This window comes from Camelus dromedarius, chromosome 22, assembly GCF_036321535.1.
Source record: "Camelus dromedarius isolate mCamDro1 chromosome 22, mCamDro1.pat, whole genome shotgun sequence".
NCBI classification, from domain to species: domain Eukaryota; kingdom Metazoa; phylum Chordata; class Mammalia; order Artiodactyla; family Camelidae; genus Camelus; species Camelus dromedarius.
In genome coordinates this window covers 13,155,972-13,175,776 of record NC_087457.1, presented here as the reverse complement: position 1 = coordinate 13,175,776, position 19,805 = coordinate 13,155,972, and the positions used below count along the sequence as shown (strand labels likewise).

The 19,805-nt window shown below is 51.4% G+C and overlaps 1 protein-coding gene across 2 annotated transcripts; it reads left to right on the top strand.

Annotated features, from left to right (window-relative positions):
* Nucleotides 1-18,211, top strand: PLPBP (pyridoxal phosphate binding protein). 2 transcript variants are annotated; one of them, XM_064477466.1, is made up of 8 exons: nucleotides 1-161; nucleotides 2,115-2,222; nucleotides 2,301-2,336; nucleotides 2,831-2,906; nucleotides 5,263-5,397; nucleotides 5,862-6,004; nucleotides 6,408-6,506; nucleotides 17,878-18,211. In XM_064477466.1, exons 1-8 carry the CDS (start codon nucleotides 63-65, stop codon nucleotides 17,944-17,946), a joined length of 765 nt encoding a protein of 254 aa, XP_064333536.1. In that variant the 5' UTR covers nucleotides 1-62; the 3' UTR covers nucleotides 17,947-18,211. The 2 variants fall into 2 exon arrangements, with proteins under 2 accessions (XP_064333536.1, XP_010979430.1); XM_010981128.3 differs by lacking the exon at nucleotides 17,878-18,211 and adding an exon at nucleotides 7,429-8,825.
* Nucleotides 18,212-19,805: the final 1,594 nt, after the last annotated feature.

Here is a 19,805-nt window from a genome sequence, read left to right as displayed (position 1 = left end):
GACCGGAAGGGGTCTCAGCCTAGGGTGCTGAGGGTCCGGGGCTGGACCTTGGTCCCTGGGGGATGTGGAGAGCTGGCAGTATGTCGGCGGAGCTGGGAATCGGGTTGGCTCTGCGGGCAGTGAACGAGCGCGTGCAGCAGGCTGTGGCGCGGCGGCCGCGGGTGAGGAAGGGGACCGCGTGGGGACGTTGGGCGGCCGCTTTGAGGAAGGGGGACACCTGCATGGGAATGGGTCGTCACGGTGACGCAGAGGGGTCTCCCGGAGGGGCGGGATCTGCCCGCCGCCTTGGCATTGGCGCAGGTTGCAGAGCCCCCAGAAGGCTAGGAAAGGACTTCCTCAGCGACCTCGCGTCGAGTCTGTCAGGTTTTCTGGAGGTAGGCTCAGTTGAAACAGAAGGTATTGCTGCCCCGGGAAAATGACCAGTCTCCAGGTATCAAGACCCTTCCCCGTCCCATGCCTGTGCCCAGAGGCTGTAAGAGACGACGTCCACTAAGGAAGCGCCCAGAAGAGGCCAGATCAGCCGGAGATCACGTGTGTGGCAGCGCCTTAGCTAGTAGTCACTAAATGTCAGTTTCACCTGCAGGCGGAGAGGGTGGATTGACCAGATTTTTGGAAGCACCAGAGCTGCACTTGCTCGTTTGGGGCAGGAGGGAACTGACATCCAATCTCAACTAGTTTAAGGGGAGTTTTTTTTTCCTTCATATGTGTATTTTGTCTCCTCTTGGAATTTAATTAGACCAGAGATCAATATCTGCCCCTCCTCGGTGCAAGTTTAAGGTGAACGGTGTGGAGTGAGACAGACTTGAATAGAGGTCAAAGGTTTCCCTGGCCGAGGATTTATGGCATCAGAGCTCAGAATGCTTGCCTGGAGACAGAAGACCTGTATTAGTACAGCCTTTCCTTGGCTGTTAATTAGATTAATTAGGCTGTTAATTAAGTAATTATGCTGTTAATTACCTGGAACAAGTCACTTAACTACTCGGGCCCTCAGTTTCCTCACCTGTACTGGCAGTGGAAAGCTCAGAAAGCTCTAAGCTCCCTTCTGGCATTAATGTTTGTGATTCCCCAAGAAAAAGCTAGAGATTCGCCTAGTAAACATCACACTAGGGGGTTCTCCCAGTGTAGCTCTCAGGCAGACGGGCTGCCTGTTCCACCATTTTCCTCTGGAAACTGTCCGTGCATCAGCATAATCCTAAGAGTTCTGACATGCCCCATGAAAGGTTGGCAGCAGCCCTCAGAAGGAAGGGGAAACTCTTTGCTGATTGATTGAACTCCTCAGGCCCTCTGAGTGCCCTGTGATTTCGTAAAAATCCCAGAGGGTGATGGGGTGCATGAACACTGAGCTAGATGGGGATGGGTGAGTCTCTTCTCCATCTCAATTTGGTTGCAGTAGAATGCAGGGAAGCCCTGCTTTTTACTTAATGGCCATGAGCAAGGGGGTCAAGAGGCCTAATCCTGAGTGCAGCATCTTCGGTGTCCCTGCCTCAACTCTGCCACTGGTTCTCGATCAGACTGAGCAGTAAATTAGAGTTACACTAGGTGGGTTGCTTTTGAGAGGGTATGTGGGCAATATGAATCGTTACACCAGGACCGGGGTGAGTTTCCCAAAACGGTTAATCTTGGGGTTTCAGAAGCCAGAGATGGCCTCCTTTCTGGTCAGAGAGTGATGCCCTCCCTTAATGACGTGATTCTTAAACCTCCAACCTTGTTACGCAAGAGAATCATCTGGAGAGGTTGTTTTAAAGGAGATTCTGAGACTCCAGCCAGAGATGCAGATCCAGTGGGTCTGGAGTGGGACCCAGATGGTGCTGCCGCAGTCAGTCCAAGGCCACACTTTAAGGAACTGCTCTTTTACCTGCTGGCCCAGCTCTCCTGAGAGAGAAAAGTCTCTCACTAGATATTAAGGTGGCTAACATTAGATTTAGACTCCGTGCATACGGTAGACATTTGATCAACATTATTTGATACTGATCTCCTTGCAGTAGGAGAAAAATGGATCTTACCAAATGCCAAGTTAAAGACCTGTGCAGATCTCCTCTACCAAGTTAGCCTCTAAGACTCATTGGGATAATATTCCCAGACGTTCACTCATCTGGCTCTTTCCCTCTTGGCAGGAACTTCCAGCCATCCAGCCCCGGGTAGTAGCGGTCAGCAAAACCAAACCTGCAGACATGGTGATCGAGGCCTACAATCATGGCCAGCGCACTTTTGGGGAGAACTACGTAAGAGCCCTTTTCCAAACTGCCCTTGGAAGAGTCATGTTTGCCTGGCTTCTGACTCATTCTGTTTTTACCCTTTAGGTTCAGGAACTGCTCGAAAAAGCATCCAATCCTAAAGTAAGTGGAATCTGAATTCTTTAGTTTGTACCTAAATCTTGGCTCTTCAGTTGAAAATGAGACCCACGTTGGTGGCTGAGTTTCAGAGCTGGAGGTCAGGCTGAAGGTAGAAATGTCTACATTCTTCTGAGCCCCAGATATTTCTCATCTAGATTTTCTTTCTTTATTGAGACCATATTTTTCTCCTTTGTGGCTATTTGAAAAGGGTGATTTTAGGAGCTTGCTTTAATCGTGGATCCTTTTGAGATTTGAAAGCTTTAATCGGTTCATTCTTAATGGGAAATATCTGGAGGAAAGAGGACGCTGAGGGGAACATGGAAGAGAAATGAACAGAAGAAGCCTTGGGTTTTTCTGTCAGTATCCTCAGGAACCTGCCGGAAGATGGTGATGGTGGTTTATTGCATAGACAGGAAAGGTCAGAAAGGAATGTGCAAAGTATCTGAGCCAACAAGGCCCCCACACGTGTTGGAGTCAAACATGTTTACCTCTTTCAGATTCTGTCTTCGTGTCCTGAGATCAAATGGCACTTCATTGGCCATCTACAGAAACAAAATGTCAACAAATTGATGGGTAAGATGAAACCCTAAATATGAAGACAAAATTTCCTCATCAATGTATCACAGTACCTTCTGTGGAAGAGAGAACAGATTTTAGAGTAATCCTAATTCACCATTTGTGCTTTGCAGTTTCTTGTAGGAAAGAAATCTTAGTTCTTAGTATAAGGAGAAAACATCATGACAGGAAGAGAGTGAACTCACAACTGACTGGGTAATATAAACTTGGAAACCTACCCTACCTCACGTTAGGTAGTTTTTGGTGGTCTTTGAAATAAATTATAAGGAATTGAAGCCCTTAAAATTTTTCGGCTGGCAAAGAAAACATTTTTTGTCCTTTTCCCTTTAAATAAAAGGCCACAGTAAATAAAATATAATAATATACAGTAGTACAAATGCAACCTACTGCAAGTATAATATATAATAGTACAATACAGTATACAGTGAAATACAGTAAATAATGTAAAAATAAGAATTAACTATAGGAAAACTTAACTGCATGGCACAGGTGGAGAGCTTAAGTAACTGAATACTTATTTCTCTCAAGGTGTCAAAATTAAAGTAACCTGTATTTATTTTTTGAAACAGCTTTATTGAAGTGTAATTGACTTACAATAAATTGCATATATTCAAAGTATGCAGTTTGATAAGTTTTGGCATCTGTTTGTACTTGCGAAACCATCACAACAATCAAAATCAGAATGGCCATCATCAAAAAGTCTACAAATAATAAATACTGGAGAGGGTGTGGAGAAAAAGGAACCTCCTACACTGTTGGTGGGGGATTGAAGTTTGGTGCAGCCATTGTGGAAAACACTTTGCTGTACCCCTGAAACTGACAGTGTTGTAAATCAACTCTACTTATTTGAAAAAAAAAAAGAAAAGAAATAATACGTATAAGGTGATTAACATATTGCCTGGAGGATTTCAGTGTTTATTAAAAGTAAGCTGCTAATGTTGCTTCTGTTTTGTTGTTTTTTAATCTGAGGCAAGACCAATACTTCATGTCACATGCATCTTTGGGAAAGAACGTGGTTTTGATGACTTCAGCATCTCCCTGAGCTGTCAGAGGGTGGGTGGTTCTGATGTTCTTGTTGAGTAAGAGCACCCCCATCCCAGGAAGCTGGAGAATGTGGGGATGTCATGCCGGGGGGGCACTTCGGCTTTCCCTGATTATCCCTTCCTTATTGTCACCTTGGCCTGTTTCAGTTTGAACCGAGATTTAACCAGATCAGGCCTGCCATGTGTAATCTCTATGGTTATCAGCTTCTTTTTTTTTTTTTACTGAAGTCTAGTCAGTTTACAATGCTGTGTCAATTTCTGCCGTACAGCATCATGTTTCGGTCATACGTGGACATACATAGATGCCTTTTCATATTCTTTTCATTATAGGTTATTACAAGGTATTGAATATGGTTCCCTGTGCTGTACAGTAGGACCTTGTTGTTTATCTGTTTTATATATAGTAGTGTGTATCTGCTAATCCCAAACTCCTAATTTATCCCTCCACTTCCCCTACCTGGTAACTATAAGTTTGTTCTCTAAGTCTGTGAGTCTGTTTCTGTTTTGTAAATAAGTTCATTTATGTCATTTTTTTAGATTCCACATATAAGTGATATCGTATGGTATTTTTCTTTCTCTTTCTGTCTCACTTCATTTAGGTCCATCCATGTTGCTTCAAATAGCATTATTTTATTCTTTTTTGAGTAGTATTCCATTGTATAAATATACCACAACTTCTTTATCCAGTCATCTGTGGATGGACATTTAGGTTGCTTCCATGTCTTGGCTGTTGTAAATAGTGCTGCTGTGAACATTGGGGTGCAGGTGTCTTTTCAAATTAAGAGTTCCCTCCGGATACATGCCCAGGAATGGGATTGCTGGATCATACAGTATCTTTATTTTTAGTTTTTTAAGGAATCTCCATACTGTTTCCCACAGTGGCTGCACCAATTTACATTCCCACCAGCAGTGTAGGAGGGTTTCCTTTTCTCCACACCCTCTCCAGCATTTATCGTTTGTGGACTTTTAAATGATGACCATTTGACTGGTGTGAGGTGACACCTCATGGTAGTTTTCATTTGTATTTCTCTGAATTACCAGCTTCTTGAAGTATGTGGACGGATACATGTGCCTGTTGACGGCGGTGTGTCATTGCTTCCCTGTCTTCGTTTGTCTTTTGCAATTAGACAGCATTGCAACATTTGAGCACATGTCTAGCAAACCTGTACCATCAGTATTCTTAGTAGAACTGAGACTTAACTTTTTTCTTCCTGGGAAATCACTTTTCCATCCACCAAGAAAAGATTGGTGGGGTGTTGCTTGTCGTGAGTGGGTGAATGAAGAATGACCTTGCCTCTTTCTCGTCACAGCTGTCCCCAATCTCTTCATGCTGGAAACAGTGGATTCTGTGAAGCTGGCAGACAGAGTGAACAGTTCATGGCAGAAGAAAGGTGCTCTCGAAAGGTTAAAGGTTATGGTCCAAATTAACACCAGTGGAGAGGAGAGTAAGTGACCAGACCTGGACTGAGGGTTTTCTTCCCCTAGGATGGTCGGGGCTCAGGAAGAATGGTGGGTGGAAGCATTTGAGCTCCGATCACAGGAGGAAACCACAGACATTTAAGTTAGCTGTTGTATGTAGGGTCTCGGTGGCATGGTGACGTCCCAGCCAGTCCGCATGTAATTCTCTAACACATCATGATTTGTTACTTCTTAATTTTTGAGGAGGGAGGTAAGGGGAATCAAGAAGGGGATTGTGTGCTTTGGATTTTTGTTTGTTTTGTTTTTGTGTTTGTTTTGGTGGAGTTTGGGTTTTTGTGGGGGGGGGGGTTGAGGTTTTTTTTTTTTTTTTTAAACGGAGGTCCCCTTGTCTGAGAGTCGCCTCCTTGCTCATAGGAGGGGGCAGGAAGAGAACTTGCGTCTGGCTTCTTAAAACATCTTGTGGGCGTGTCTTCTGTTTCTTTTTGTGAAGGCAAGCACGGCCTGCTCCCTTCAGAGACGGTGGCCATGGTGGAACACATCAACGCCAAGTGCCCCAGCCTGGAGTTCGTGGGGCTGATGACCATAGGAAGCTTTGGGCACGATCTCAGTCAAGGACCGAATCCAGACTTCCAGGTAGTCGGGGCTGGGATGGGGAAGCATCCAGTGAGGCGCTGCAGCAGGGCTGGCTGCTCACGCCACAGACATCCCAGACATTACCACCCTCTCCTGAGCCCTTCTCGTGTGGAGAACGGAGCAGGTCCCAAGCCCCCGCAGATCTTTCTCAGCTGGGCTGAACCTGCCTGACACGGTCTTTAGAGAAGGGGGTTTCCAGCCTCCTCTCCAATGACTACCCATTTCCTTGAAAGTCAGAGAATTCGCTAAAAACCCTTTCCATAACTTCTGGTGATTTTGATGGGCCTTGAGACCATGAGGAATCAAGAAGTCATCTTTGTCAGAGATATTCAGATCCAGCCACTCTCAGGCGTCCTCAGAGGAGACAGGGATAAAATGGGCATCGCGCTTGTCTTTCTGGCAGGTGTTACTGTCCCTCCGGGAGGAGCTGTGTGGAAGGCTGAGTGTCCCTGCTGACCAGGTTGAGCTGAGCATGGGCATGTCCGCCGACTTCCAGCACGCGGTAAGTTCCTCCTGGGCGCCCGCGGGGGCCTCAACGTCGGGTCCCAAAGGCCACAGCAAGAGTCCTTTTTTGCTGGAGAAACCTCTGAAATGCTTCACTGTAGCAACAGGGCGCCCAGTAGCTATGGTTCCCCACCCCCCACTCTAATGTCCCCCAGCCCCTTCTCTTTTGAAATGAAAATGTATAGAAATTCTAGCCTGACACATAATTCTTTAAAACACAGTGGAATCTAAAGGAAAATAAGAAGAAATTAAACGACAGGTTTTTAAAAGGACATTTCACGATGTACATGCTTGGGCTTGGTTATGTGTCAGTCAGTCACGATGAAGTCTGCTGATGATTGAAGGCTCATGTAGGTTCACCGTGAAGGCAGCAGCTGTAAATATATACTGATGTACGTGTGCTGTGTTGGCAGCGCAAATCCGCAGTCTCCCGGAGCACTAAATAACTTGATAAAGTCCCCCAGGTCAGAGTTTAAACTTCCCTCTGGGTATACAGAGGTGGTTTCAGTCCCTAGTTTGCACTCCACCCAGTAAACGTTGGTCCCTACTCTGGAATAGGAGAATGTATTAAATGTATTAAATCAGTGCTCAATTACGTGGAGGTTTTTCCATCTACGTGGCCACGACTCATGAGAAAAGGGAATGGGCTGGAAGACAGCTCCTCGTGGTGCAACTCTGTCCCCGTCTGCTGTCCCTGTCCCCTCCCTGCTAAGTGCCAGTCACAGTCCCCAGTCTCTGCGAAACCCAAAGAAATCCTTACTTATTTCTTACACACCGTGTCGGGGGTCATACTGCCGCCAGGGAGAACCAGTGCCCCCTCGTCCTTGCTGCGTCTTCATTCTTTTTCCAGAAGCCTCTCGAATGAGGCATCTGCTGCATTTCAGTCTTTTCAACTCAGCCCTCGGTACTCACTTCCACAGATCGAAGTAGGATCTACGAATGTCCGCATAGGAAGCACCATTTTTGGAGAGCGAGATTACTCAAAGAAAGCCACCCTGGACAAGCCCACAGCAGAGCTGAAGGCCCCAGCGCACACGCCTTGAGCGGGGCTCAGCCCGTGGGCTGGGTCCACAGAGGCAAGCTATGCACTCACCTGGGTTTCCACATCGATGGTCGATGTCCCCTACGTTACAGCACAGCCACACCCTCCTGGCCACCTGGAGAGAGCACACTGACGACTGTGTGGACTGTGTGCATTGATGGAAACCATCTCACTGAGTGTCTGACTCAGGAAGCTTGCTTCAAGTGGTGGCTATGGATTGGATTTGAGAAATCCAGACGTGTCTGCAGAACGGATACCAGATCCGCAGCCAGGAGTTGAGTTCAGCCTTGAACTCTGCCCAGAGGCACCACCCAACCCACGAATGCCCTTCCCAGGTTCAAACTCCATCATGGATACCTATAACCCTCCCAGAGTCAGAGGGATGGGAATCTGTCATCCACTTTAACAGGAAATGCCCTGTTAGCAAGTCCATACGAACCACCTCGCAGTAGGCATAACAGCAGTGCGGTTTCAGCCCCCAGGTTCCACCCCACCCAGTGAACATCTCTACTGCGGAATAGCAGTACAGGTAACTTCAGGAAGTGCCTGAAGTTAATCCTCCAAACCCACATAGTACTGATGAGACTTGTGTCATCGGCCAGCCTGTGGTGTGGACCCTGAAAATTACAGGGCAGCTAACACAAGCGGGCCTTGGGCCTTTCTGACCTCCTCCTCAAGAGACAGGACTTTGAGCTTTTCTCCCTGGTCCTGACAGTGATGAGAATTGAGTGATGCGCTTTCTTCTCCACCGCAGTTCCCGTTACAGCGGCCTCTTATCAAAGACCAGTGAATCCCAGAAATGAAAGGGTCCTTCAAAGCCAGTTCGGGGTCACAGTTTCAACAAGGCCTGGCTTTGAGGTCCCTGTTCCTGAGGAGCACTTTTTAGGCACATTTATAGCCTCCTCTCCCGACCAGATTTATAAGCCAGAATTTTGCAACTCTTTCTGACTGTTAAATTGAGTAGCAAGCTCTTCAAAAACCAGAAAGCGCAATTCTCAGATAGTCACAACAGATGACTTTAGTCTGGGTCGTTGTTTGTTTTCTAGATGAGGTTTTCTTATTTATTCAATCCCCAGGCTTTAATTTTATGAAATAACTTCCAGAACACAATGCTGCTGCCGAATGTAATTTTGTAAAACCTAACCCGTGACGATTCCTGGACTGTTTCAGTCAGAGCTACAGTGCGATATTTCAGAGCCTATTAAATAAAAATGTGAGTTTGAATGATGCCATCTGTGCCAATTGCAAAGCAAGTAAAAGATTTATTTTCTGTGATCTGGTGGAGTGAGTGAGTATAGAGGGGGAAGTGGGGAGCCACAGGAAGCTGCCGCGTCACTGGCATCATACCAGCTGCCTTTGGAGAAGGGCTTCCCTCGGGTCACAGATGCATCCAAAGCCACACCGTGGACGAAAGAGGGATTCTGCGTTTTGAGGGCAAGACAATGAAGTGTTGACATTTCAGGAATTACAAAACTAAAGGTTATCCCTTGCTGCGAGGAACTCTTTTAAATCGCCGCTAGATGGCACCGTTGGCTAACGCGGGGCGAGCGCTGGCGCTCCCCTGTCTGCGAATTACCTCTGAAGAGGCTCCACCCCTTTCTCTTAAGGCAGAAACAGGCTGGAGAGGACGCAGTGTTTCCCAGGTGATACGGCTGATTCTCACAGAGCCACGAGGTTCTCTCACACACCTCATTTCTTTGCAAACTTGGCTGAGGGTTCTGAGATTGGCTGTGGAACCTTTTGGGAGAAAATGGTCTCGTCTTAGCAACAGAGAGCTGTCTGGCTCGTGCCTGGACATCGAAAGCCAAGAAGGCGGAGAGCCCCAGGAGGCTGACTCAAACCCAGATCAGGAAGGGAGGCCAAAGTACGTTGGTCCCATGTGCCCGCTGCAGGCTGGAGGGACCTTTGGCAGAAAGAAAACCGAGCAAAATTGTAACTTGGCCTTTTTTTTTTTGGAAGTGTAGTGAGTTTACAATGTTGTGTTAATTTCTGGTGTACAGCATAGTGATTCAGTTACACACATATACATATATATATTCCTTTTCATATTCTTTTTCATTACAAGGTTATTACAAGATATTGAATATAGTTCCCTGTGCTATACAGTAGGTCCTTGTTTGTTTATCTGACTTTGTCGTTTGTCACACGGACCGGGCGTGAGTACCCCCAGATCTTCATCAAGGCCGTGACAGTATCCCCAGCGAGTTTCCTGAGTGACAACATCACGCCTTCCCGGGTCAGACCAGCGCACAGCCCCTAAATCACCATCCCCTGTGACGTCTCATTTTACGCTTGTAGCGGCTGGTAGAGTGATTTAGGCTACTGGGCAGCGTCCCTTTGTGGACGGGGCCCTGAGGCCCAGAGAAGGTTCAGTGCGCTCCTTGCCTGAGGTCAGAGTGGGTTGGTGGCAGGACAAGAAATAAATTCAAGACCTTTGATTCCTGGTCCAGAGCTTGGTCCCCACACCACACTGGTATCTTTTGTTGTCTCAGGCTTTAATAATTAGTAAGCAGCGTATTCTTAGATTTATAAGCTTAATTTAAGAGAGCCTTATTATGGTAAAAGAAATGTATGTTTTCAGCCTGTAGTCATTGTGGAGAACTGATACATCTTCAGGCAGAACAAACTTGGAAACTACAAGCAGAAAGGATGAGGAGGAAGGAGAGAATTAAACCCAGCCAGAGTGGAATCCGCCTTCCCCTTGCCTTCCCTAACACAGACTCAAACGATGCCCTAGGCTGCAGTCCTCAGAGCCAGCAGAACTGTCCCCTCCTGTCCCCAGAGCTAGACAGCCGGTGAAGTCTGTTCCCCAAGGCTGGGCAACGAGGAAGGAGACCAAATGGGACATTCTGAAAATTCAGGACATCCTTGTCCTTCAGACAAGGTGGCCCTGGTCTTCCCATAGAAGCACTGAATTCAGGAGGAAGGACTCACCCACCAGTTCCTGAAGGGCTGCGATTAGCATGGATGTGCAGTAGTGCACTTGAAATGATTTGCTCTGGGAACTGACTGTCTTTACCATGAAATCAGTTGAATGCTATTACATCAGCCTTGTGACTAAGGGTGAAAGAATCCAGCTGTCCACCAGGACGTTTTACTAATCTGCATCCCCCATTCCAAGAAGCGCAAAGGTAAAGAAAGGGGCTTTTCTTTCCACCCACTTTGCATCAACAACACCCAGTTGCACCCAGTTGGCACCCAGTATGTATATGCTCGGGCTGCGTGAGGTTGAGTAGCTATTTACAAGGTCAAGGACCCTTAAACTTAAGTTCCTCTCCTGTGATCACGTCGAGGTCTCAAGGGACCTCAGAGCTAGCGCTCTCTTTCCTCTGAAGTCCAGCAGAGAGGCGCTGAAATGGTATGAAGTGGAGACAGAGGTGGGGGGTACTTTCGGCACCTTCTTTGGATTTAAAATGAATTTTACAAGCTCAAGTTTCCTGAGCTTTGAGCTCACGAAGGAGTAGAAGCCACCCTCTGAGTCCCGATCGCCTTCTCGGAGGTTCTTTCCGCCGGCTGGCCACGCTCCTGCTGGTGTTCCCCCCACCCACACGCCAGCAGAGCTAAGCTTGACCCAGCTGCCAATCTCCAAAATAAAATCAATGTGTGACCTTATTCACCAGCTGTACCGAAGAAACTAGCACAGACTGGGGCCAACTTTGAAGCCAAAAAGGGAAGATGAGAAGTTGGGAGAGGGAGAAAGAGGAGGGGTGAAAAAAAAACTTGGCTGGACATGAAAGGTGTCTTGTCTGTCTGTTCCCCATTAGGCGCAATTCTCTTGCAATCTGCAGGCTCGACATAATTCTCTTGACCAGAAACTCTCCAGAGAGATAGTGTCAAAAGGAAAAACAAACAGAATAGCATCTCTGACAGCAAAGTCACTTAAAAACCTATTTTGGGGATGGGGTTGGGAGGGAGCAATGTCTGCACGTTGGGGAGAGCGCTCCTCCCAGCAGGCCACGTAGGAGGACCACTTACCCCAGGACTGGACAGGGACAGGAGGGGGAGCCGGGGAGGTGACTGGGGAGCCAGGCTAGGAAGCAGAACCCCAGCTCCTCTGCCCTCCCAGCCCCTCTGAGGCCTCGAGATCTAACTTGTCTGGCTTTCTCAACTGTGCACTCAACACAAAACCCCAAGGTCACTGGGCTTTTTACAGCCTGCGGTGCACTGAGGGGACTTCAGAAGGATGATCTTAGAAAAAAGTGGTCCCAGTTTGTCCTAACTCCACTCCCCGTTTTCTGACGGTCCCCAGCAGCCACAGACTGAGAGCCCAGCCATCACTGTAAGCCTGTTCTCCTCCACCCGCCTTTAAGCAAAGCCATCAAGTGTTCCAGAGGCCAGGCCCCACCCTTGCCTGCAGGAGCCCCGGGGGGTTAGGATTCTGGAGTCAGGGTGCAGGGCGGGAGAGGGCGCAGTTCTGCTCTTTGTTATAGAAGAGAGCTTTTTTGAAAGGAAGCAAAACTCATCAGAAGAAAAAAGTAAGAGCTTTTCCCTGCCTTTCGGACTTGTTTATTGCCAGGATATCTGATTTCAGCAGAGGAAGCCGGCACCGAAGCAAGGTTTTTATTGGCCGGGAGCAAGAGGAATTCAGGGTTTGCCTTTGATTTGGCTTCCCCAGAACGAGAGGTACAGAGGCGTCCTCTCTGCTTTGATGGAGCAGCTCTGTACTTTGGGGCCCCCCGAACTCCGATTCTGCAGCAGCAGCTAAAAAGCCCTCTGGAGGATGAGGGTGGAGGGCGGGGCCCAGGGTGAAAGGTGGCCTGGTGAACATTTCAGAGAGGATAGCAGAATAGGGGACAGGCGTTTAAAAAGTTCTGAAATTGGCTCCAGGGCTGTGCTCTCTGCCCCCCTCTCCCCTGAGTGGGGGCCTGAAGGAGGGAAGGTCTGGTTTGGATGAAAAGCACAGTGTGTCTAGTTGACAGAGCTTGGCGTGATGCTCACGGGCCGGGCCTGATGGTTTCAATGTGTGAGGAAGATAAAGGCAGGTCAGCTCTGCCCGCGGCACCCCTCAGCTGGGCCAGGGGCCCTGGGGAGGGGGTACCAGCTGGGCCACAGGCTCCAGTGGCTGCCACCCGGCCCCCAGGGCTCCCCACAGACACCTTCGTGCCCAGACAGCAGCTGTTTGGGGTCTGAAGCCCCAGCCAGCCTGATCTCACCCTCTGCCTCAGCCTCCCTGCCTCCTACTTATTTCCGAAGCGGGAGCATCTCCTCTGCGGGAGAAAGAGGGGTGTCCCTCCCTGGCTTCTGGGTGAGCCCAGCTGTCTCAGCCTCTCCCTTTTCTCCTCTCTGCATCCTGTTTCTGTCTTTCCCTGTAACCCCCCCCATCACTCTTCCCCCACAAACCACTGGTGACAGGAAGGGCCCCGAACCTGAGGGCTCCAGGTGTCCTTGCTTTACTGTTGGGCCCGTCGGCGGGTGGGAGTTTGCTGTCAGTGCGGGACCTCGGGGGCGGGCGCTGTTGGTACAGGGCAGCCCCACTGGCGGGAAGATGATGTGGCCTGGGTGTGGTCCTCTTCCCATTTCCAGGTTTCTGACCAGAAGGTCCACGGGAGAGCCACCTTCCTCCTCTCCCCAGGCCTCACAGCCAGCCGCGTGTGCCTGGGTGATGGATTGCCGGCCTGTCTCCTAAGCCGAGCAGGCAGGCTCCCTGGCCGCGGTGTGGGCTGTACCCGGCCAGGCTTTGCTCACCTGCGAGGCCCAGGTCCCCTTTGGCAGCCACTGTGCCGTTTGGCACTGAGAGCTTGAGTCCCAGGGCCTCGCGGGGGCCGGGGGTGGGGAACGGGGAACAGGCCTCTCACTGTGTCCACTTCAGGGAACCCAGGCATCAAAAGGACTTTGTGCAGTGGGTTGGGGAACATACTCGCAGGGAGAGGAGCTGTAGAAATAGATGGAGAGGGACTGCGCTGAGGGCGGGGAGCTGTGTGCGCGCGCACACACACTCGTACACACACGCACACACAGCTGTGAGGCTTGCTCCAGGATCTGACAGCAGTTCCCTGCCTTGGTTCCCTCATCTGTAAATACGGGTGATACTGAGAGCATCTGTCTCACGGGGTCCTTGTGACATTTAAACGAGATACAGCACGTGAAGTGTGCACGGAACCAGCACACGGGGAACGCTCAGGACCGTTGGGGAGCACGGGCTGGACCCGGCAGGCTGGGCTTTGTGGTCAGTTTGAATCTCCATGGAGGAATGGGGCGGAGCTCTGATGGATGGAGCAGATAAGGACTGTCTGCCTTCATAAACGAAACATGATTCCCGGAGGAGGCCGAGGAGGAAGGGAACCCTCCAAGAGGCGATTAGAGCTCTCAGTGTCTGACAAGCTCCGGGGTCTCTCACCGGGTACAGCTGACAGGAGGAGGCTGGACGTGGGGCGGGGGAAAGGCCAGCTGCCCCTTCACACGCTGGCCGAACATGGACACCCAAGCCTCCTCTTCTGGTCCCCCTAGCTTGAAACTAAAAACCTCGCTTGAGACTGGGGCATAAAAACAGCAAAATCAGCCCAGAGTGAAACCAAAACTAGACACTGGCTCACACACCCTGGGCGTCGAGACTCCAGGGACACACCCTCCCTCTCCAAGTGCAGCCCCGGGACGGGAGGCCCAGAGCCAGGGCCCCTCTGCTGCGCTTCTCCCAGCCTCCCCTCCAGCTCCACGGCCTCCCAGGGCCCAAAGGCAGCCCAACAGGTCTTAGGGACTAGAGCCCATCTCTTGCACAGAAGCCTGACCTTGACCATCCAGAGAGAGATGGAGAGAGGGAGAGGGGGATGCTCAAAGAGGGCAGAAGAAGGGGAAGGAAAAGCAGAGAGAAGGGAAAAGAAGCAGAGGGAGCCCCTGGCCAGACAGGCATCAGCAGGACAGCTGCCACCAGGGGTCTGGGTTCCAGACAAAGACAGACTTTTCCAGCAAATCAGAAATCCACCCTGCCAGGCCACTGCTTGGCCTCAGCTGTGAGAGCGTTTCTCTGAGGCGCCCCTCAACCTCCCGTGACTGGAGGGGCTGCCCATCCACTCCAGGCGGTGGGTAGTGACCCATGGGAACAGGACGGTGGTACCCGGAGACAGTGACAGCGACCAGAGAATCAGGCTTGAGCATCTCAGGAGAGCCACCGGGAGGGGAAGCTCTTGAATGCTGGATTTGCAAACCCACTCCCAGGTAGGGACTCTCCCTCAGGTCCGAGGCCTCCTTCCGGGGCTGTTTCTACAAAGAGTAGTGTCCTGTTTCTAAAAGCAGGACTGGGTAACAGCCACCTCTGCCAGCAGGACTGGAAGGAGGCTGTGGCTTTTCATCATAAATTCTTCCACGCTATTTCATTTTTTCACCATATGCGGTATTCCTTTGATAAAAATAATTTTTGTAAATAGTGGTGAGGGCTGGGGGCTGGCTTAGCTCTAGACAAACCTGTGAGGTCGGCCTCAACCTCGGGTTCCCTGCTGCACAATTTGCAGAGGGACAGCCCTTCCCCACCCCAGCCCAGCAAACCCTGCAGGCTAGTCTGGATGGTCCTCCACCTCTCCACCTGCCCAGAATAACTCCCACAACTTCCTCCACCGGCTTTTTTGCTCCTCTTGTCATCTTCAGTGCTGCTTCAGGCCTCCCCGGGGTGGGAGGGGCCCAGGAGTGCTCCTCGGCCCTGGGTCAGGGGGGTCAGGGAGATCAGAGGGGGGCACCTGCCTGACTGGCCCACCACAGTGCAAGATGGCAGGTGGAGTGGGAGGGCGTCCGGAGAGCTGGGGCCACCCAGCTGCTCCACTGAGCACCCCTGTTACAGCGCAGAAGGGAGGGAGGCCGAGAGGGCCCTCCCAGCCACGCACTCACACAACACGCACTCACACACACACTCACGTGCACACACACACGTTACTTAACCTGAGTGCCAACGTCCTCATCGGTGAGAGAGAAGTACACAGACATCTGGGGCAGTGGTGAGGGTGGAAGAAAAACGCTGCACACAGAGTGCTCAGTGCCCAAGGGCCTCGATAAATGGCACCCTGTTCTTGCCCGTATTTTCTTTTCTACAACCTTGAAGCCACACGCCCACACACCTGTGTAAAATGCTGGCATCCCGCCACCATCTCTCCCCTCCACTGCCCCCAGCCACCCCCAGACACACACACACACACACACACACACACACACACACACACACACACACACACACACACACACACACACACACACACACACACACACACCCTTCTTTTGGCCAGAACTGCTTCCTGCTTCCTGCTTCTCTTCTGTCCCGGGCCTGAATCCTCTGACCCCAGTGGGGCTCAGGGAGAGGGGTGCTGGCCTGCAACTGGGCCTAACCCTCTCGGCTGCCTCTGGGGAGAACAGGCTGTAGGTGGAACAGCCCCTGGATGGAGGGGTGGGTGGTTTCCTAGAACAGGGCATAGACCCTAAGGAGCCTTAGGACCAGGTGGGAAGCTAGGTGCCTCGGCCACAGAAAGACCTGACAAGAGGCCTCCTGGGTCCTGATCCACCTGGGAGGCCCGAGGCAAGAGAGGTGTGCGTTGTCCCTGAGCTCAGAGGGGCCTAAGGGCTGGCCGGGGAGAGTCCGGAGTTGGGAGGGGAGGGGGGAGAGTCCGGAGTTGGGAGGGGAGGGTGCAGCCTCCCACCCTCTCCCTTACTCCCTCTGACAGCTGGGGTCTGTCCTGTGTTCAGGCTCCTCCCTGCACAGGGGGAGGGAAGCTCCCAGCCTCCCTCCTGGCCTGGCCAGGCTGCTTATCCTCCAGACAGCTTAGCCCTTACTTCCTCTCCCAATTGATCCCCAGTGGAAACCAAGTGCTGCCCACCCCCATTACTCTCTCTAAAATGGCCGTCTTCCCTTCACAACGTGCAGCACAAAGTGTTGTTATAGACTCATCTGTGTCCTGGTTTGTGCCATCCCGGCCCCTCCTCCTGGACTGCCAACCCCGTGACAGCAGAAAGCTGGGTCCTCAGCTCCGAGCATCGCAGTGGGCCAGACTCTTGATTCTTTCCCCAAATCACACCCTTCCTGAGTCTTCACCAGCTTAGCAAAAGGTGATGCCACTCTTAGCCTAAGCCAGACACCTAGGGGTGGCTCTGGACACATTTTTCTCACTCCCCTCTGGTTGTTTCAGGGATCCCATGGGACTCAGGCTCCGCCCGCTCAGCTCCCAGGTCCAGCCTCCCTTCGCCTCCCCCACCACCTCCCTCATCCGAGATGCCACAACGTGGCCACTGGACTGGTGTCCTGCTCCCTGTGCTCCTCCCACTGGAGTCGTCAGGGAGGAGATTTAAAAGGCGAATTCAGATCAGATCATTCCCTTTTCAAACCCCCTAGGCTTCTGTTCTCATTGAGAATAAAATCCGAAGTCCTGCCCGTGGCCCACAGTACCCCACGTGATGAGGTCAGAGGCCCCGTGACCGCTGCTCTTGTCTCCCCCTGGCTCATTACGCTCCAGCCACTCTGGTCCCTAACCCTCCCTGGACTGAACACAGCCACCGCTCTCCCACTTTGCTTCCACGTGCTGTGGCCTCTGCGTGCAATGCTCTGTCCCCCCGAATCCATGGGGCCTCAAGGGGAGGTAAGGGAATTTCTTGGGGTAATTGTTGAAAGCCCTCTCCTCCCCTGGAAATTATAAAGCGTGGCAGTTAAAACTTTGAACTCTGGAGTCCGGAGTGCCTGCTTCAAATCCTGGTTCTAGCACTGCCGAGCTGTGTATCCTTGGGCAAGTTACTATGAAGATGCCTCTTCCCCTCAATTCCCTGTCTATTAAAACAGGCATCCTCACCCTGTTATGAGGACAAAATGAGCTAATTCTTGTAACATGTAGTCACACGTGCCCAGCACGTAACAAGCACTCAAGTAGATACTGGCTGTCCTGATGTGCACACTCTCCTGTGCTCACTCTGGTAACCAGAGGGCGGGGACGGTGACCTTGACCCCATCTTCCACTCTCAGCTGCCCCCGGAGCGGAGGGTCTGGTCGAGCACAGGGTAAGAGACCCCAAATACTCCTTGACAAAGGGGAATGGGCTTTGAGGTTGGAGGTGAGAGGTTGACTAGCAGCCAGCACCTGGCAAAGGCAGGCTTCTTTAGCGAGGGGCTTAGAGGATGTGAAACCCCAGCCTCGCAAGGGGATAATTACGGTCTAGGAGAATCAGGTGGTTACACTTCTGCCCTAGACTGAACTACACTTTTGGTAAGCGCCCCCACCTCGCTTCAATCAGGATTATTCAGTCCCTATTAACCACGGTGCCTTATCCCTACTGTAGTAAGAGCCGATCACACGCTATCAGGGTGAAGCTTCCTAATCAGATACCCTGAGGTTGGGAAATAAATTTGAGTCATCCTTCTATCTCAGACAAACTTCAAAACAAAAAGATCTCGTGGAGGCAACTCATCCATTCCACCCCACGCCTCTGAGGACTGATAACCAGGAAGCTTTGTATGGACGAAGCTTGGAGTTGCTCAGGAAAAGAGAGCATTAAAGACGAATTGGAGGGTGAGTTCCCACCCCTGGCTCTTCACCACTCAATGATTCGTTCTTGTCATCCCTACTTATAAAACGGGGAAGTAACCCCACTCACTTTCCTGGGTGGGATAGAGGCCAAAAGTGATGATCAATAGGATGGGACAGGGTTTTGTAAATGTCTCCACCTCATACCTCATTCTTACCTGTAGACAAGCATCGCCTCATTAAATGTCATTTGGCTTCGATTCAGCCTCAGACAGCGGGTGTTTAAATGGAATTCCTTTCTGGATTTAAAGTGTCTTCCTTTTGCAAAAAAAGGAATGACAGAAAAGCTGTGTAACCCAAGCCAGAGGCCTCCTCTGCTCTTGTCTCTGAGAAGCCCCCTGGCCTGTGAGCAGGAGGGCTGGGTGGCAGACCTGCCTGTGGGCCGTGGCTCTGTGACACCCCTTCCTGGGAATGCAGGCCCAGCCCCTGCGGCCTGCCCTGCTTCAGGCTCCTGCTGTGGGAGGCCAGTCCCCTTCTCCCCACCTCCATTTGCAATCACTATTTATTTATCTTTGGAAGTTGAAGGAACCAGAGCAGGCAACTGGGAGAGACTTGTGGAGCCAGAGAGGGAAAGCAAAGCAGCCAGCGTCTGCCACCCACGCCAGGGAAAGAACCCACTTCCCTGCAAAGGGGGTGGGGGCTCGGCTGAAAGGCCACCATGCTCGGAAAGGTGCCACACGCCAGCAAGGCCAAGGGCACAGAAGGACGGTGATGGTCACCCTTTGGTGATCCTGCCCAGGGGTCCCCCAACTGAGGCAGCCTGCATCTCCACAGCAAAGGTGCTGTTAAGTGGCAGAAAAGGCAGTCTTTGTGGGGAAACTGAGGAATCGAACATGCAGGGCCACAGTTCAGTTTTCCTTCTGTCCCTAGCCCTGTTCCCAGCTTGCATTACAGTCCATCCAAGACCCAAGGCAATTTTCATCTCCATCTGCAGTTGTCAAAGTCAGAGCTGAGGACCCGGAAACTGAGTGCCCTGAGGCACCCCACCCCCCCACTCATTCTCATGCATTCACAAACCAGGGGGCAGGCAGGGCCCCATTTTGACCCCAGAGATGAGATACCCCAGGATGTTAGGGGCCATGTCAGTCCTAGAACGGGTCCTCCTGACTCAGTGCCGTGTCCTTCCCACACCCAGCACAGATCCCTGCTTTTCTCTTCTCTGTTCCCCTCATTCCCACCGCCCCCACCCCAAACACAAACACACACACACATACACACGCACACATAGGGATGTGGAAAAGGTAGGCAGCCAGATCTGGCCTGTCTGCCTTGGCCTTTGACCCCCTCCTTGGCCAATTGACATGCACCCCCCGCTGGGCGAGGTCACCCGGCAGCGAGGAGGGTCTGCACCTCCATGGTCTGTGGCTTGAATCCTGCAGTGGTTGCAGCAGGGCTGTGAGAGGGAGCGGGGCTTCCAGACCGGCCCATCAGGTCAAGGGCCAAGAGATACCCAGCCTCAGCAACCCCAGAGCGGTGAACAAAGTTCAAACCAAAACACGGACCACCAGACATCTCTGGTCAAGCCTACAGGTCAATGAAAGCCCCCAGAAACGTCGGGGTTCCAGCTGAACGGGCATGAGTCGGGGCGGGGGGGGGGGGGGGGTGGTTAGGGGAAAGTGATGGCGGTTGGCTCTGAGGTCTGAGATGGGTTGTGGAGAGGAAGATTCCTGGCTCGGGGGGAGAGGGGCGGGAGGGAGAAGGAGACTAGGTCCAGGGCCAGTCGTGTGCAGGGGACACACTGGGCCTCCAGCCGGCTGGGCCGCCTTGGCTCC

Excerpts from the sequence above, each read along its gene's own strand:
- PLPBP (XM_010981128.3), top strand. The coding sequence starts at position 63 with ATGTGGAGAGCTGGCAGTATGTCGGCGGAGCTGGGAATCGGGTTGGCT. Across the intron at positions 6,005-6,407 it reads GACCGAATCCAGACTTCCAG|GTGTTACTGTCCCTCCGGGA; the intron begins GTAGTCGGGGCT and ends TCTTTCTGGCAG. Across the intron at positions 6,507-7,428 it reads CCGCCGACTTCCAGCACGCG|ATCGAAGTAGGATCTACGAA; the intron begins GTAAGTTCCTCC and ends TCACTTCCACAG.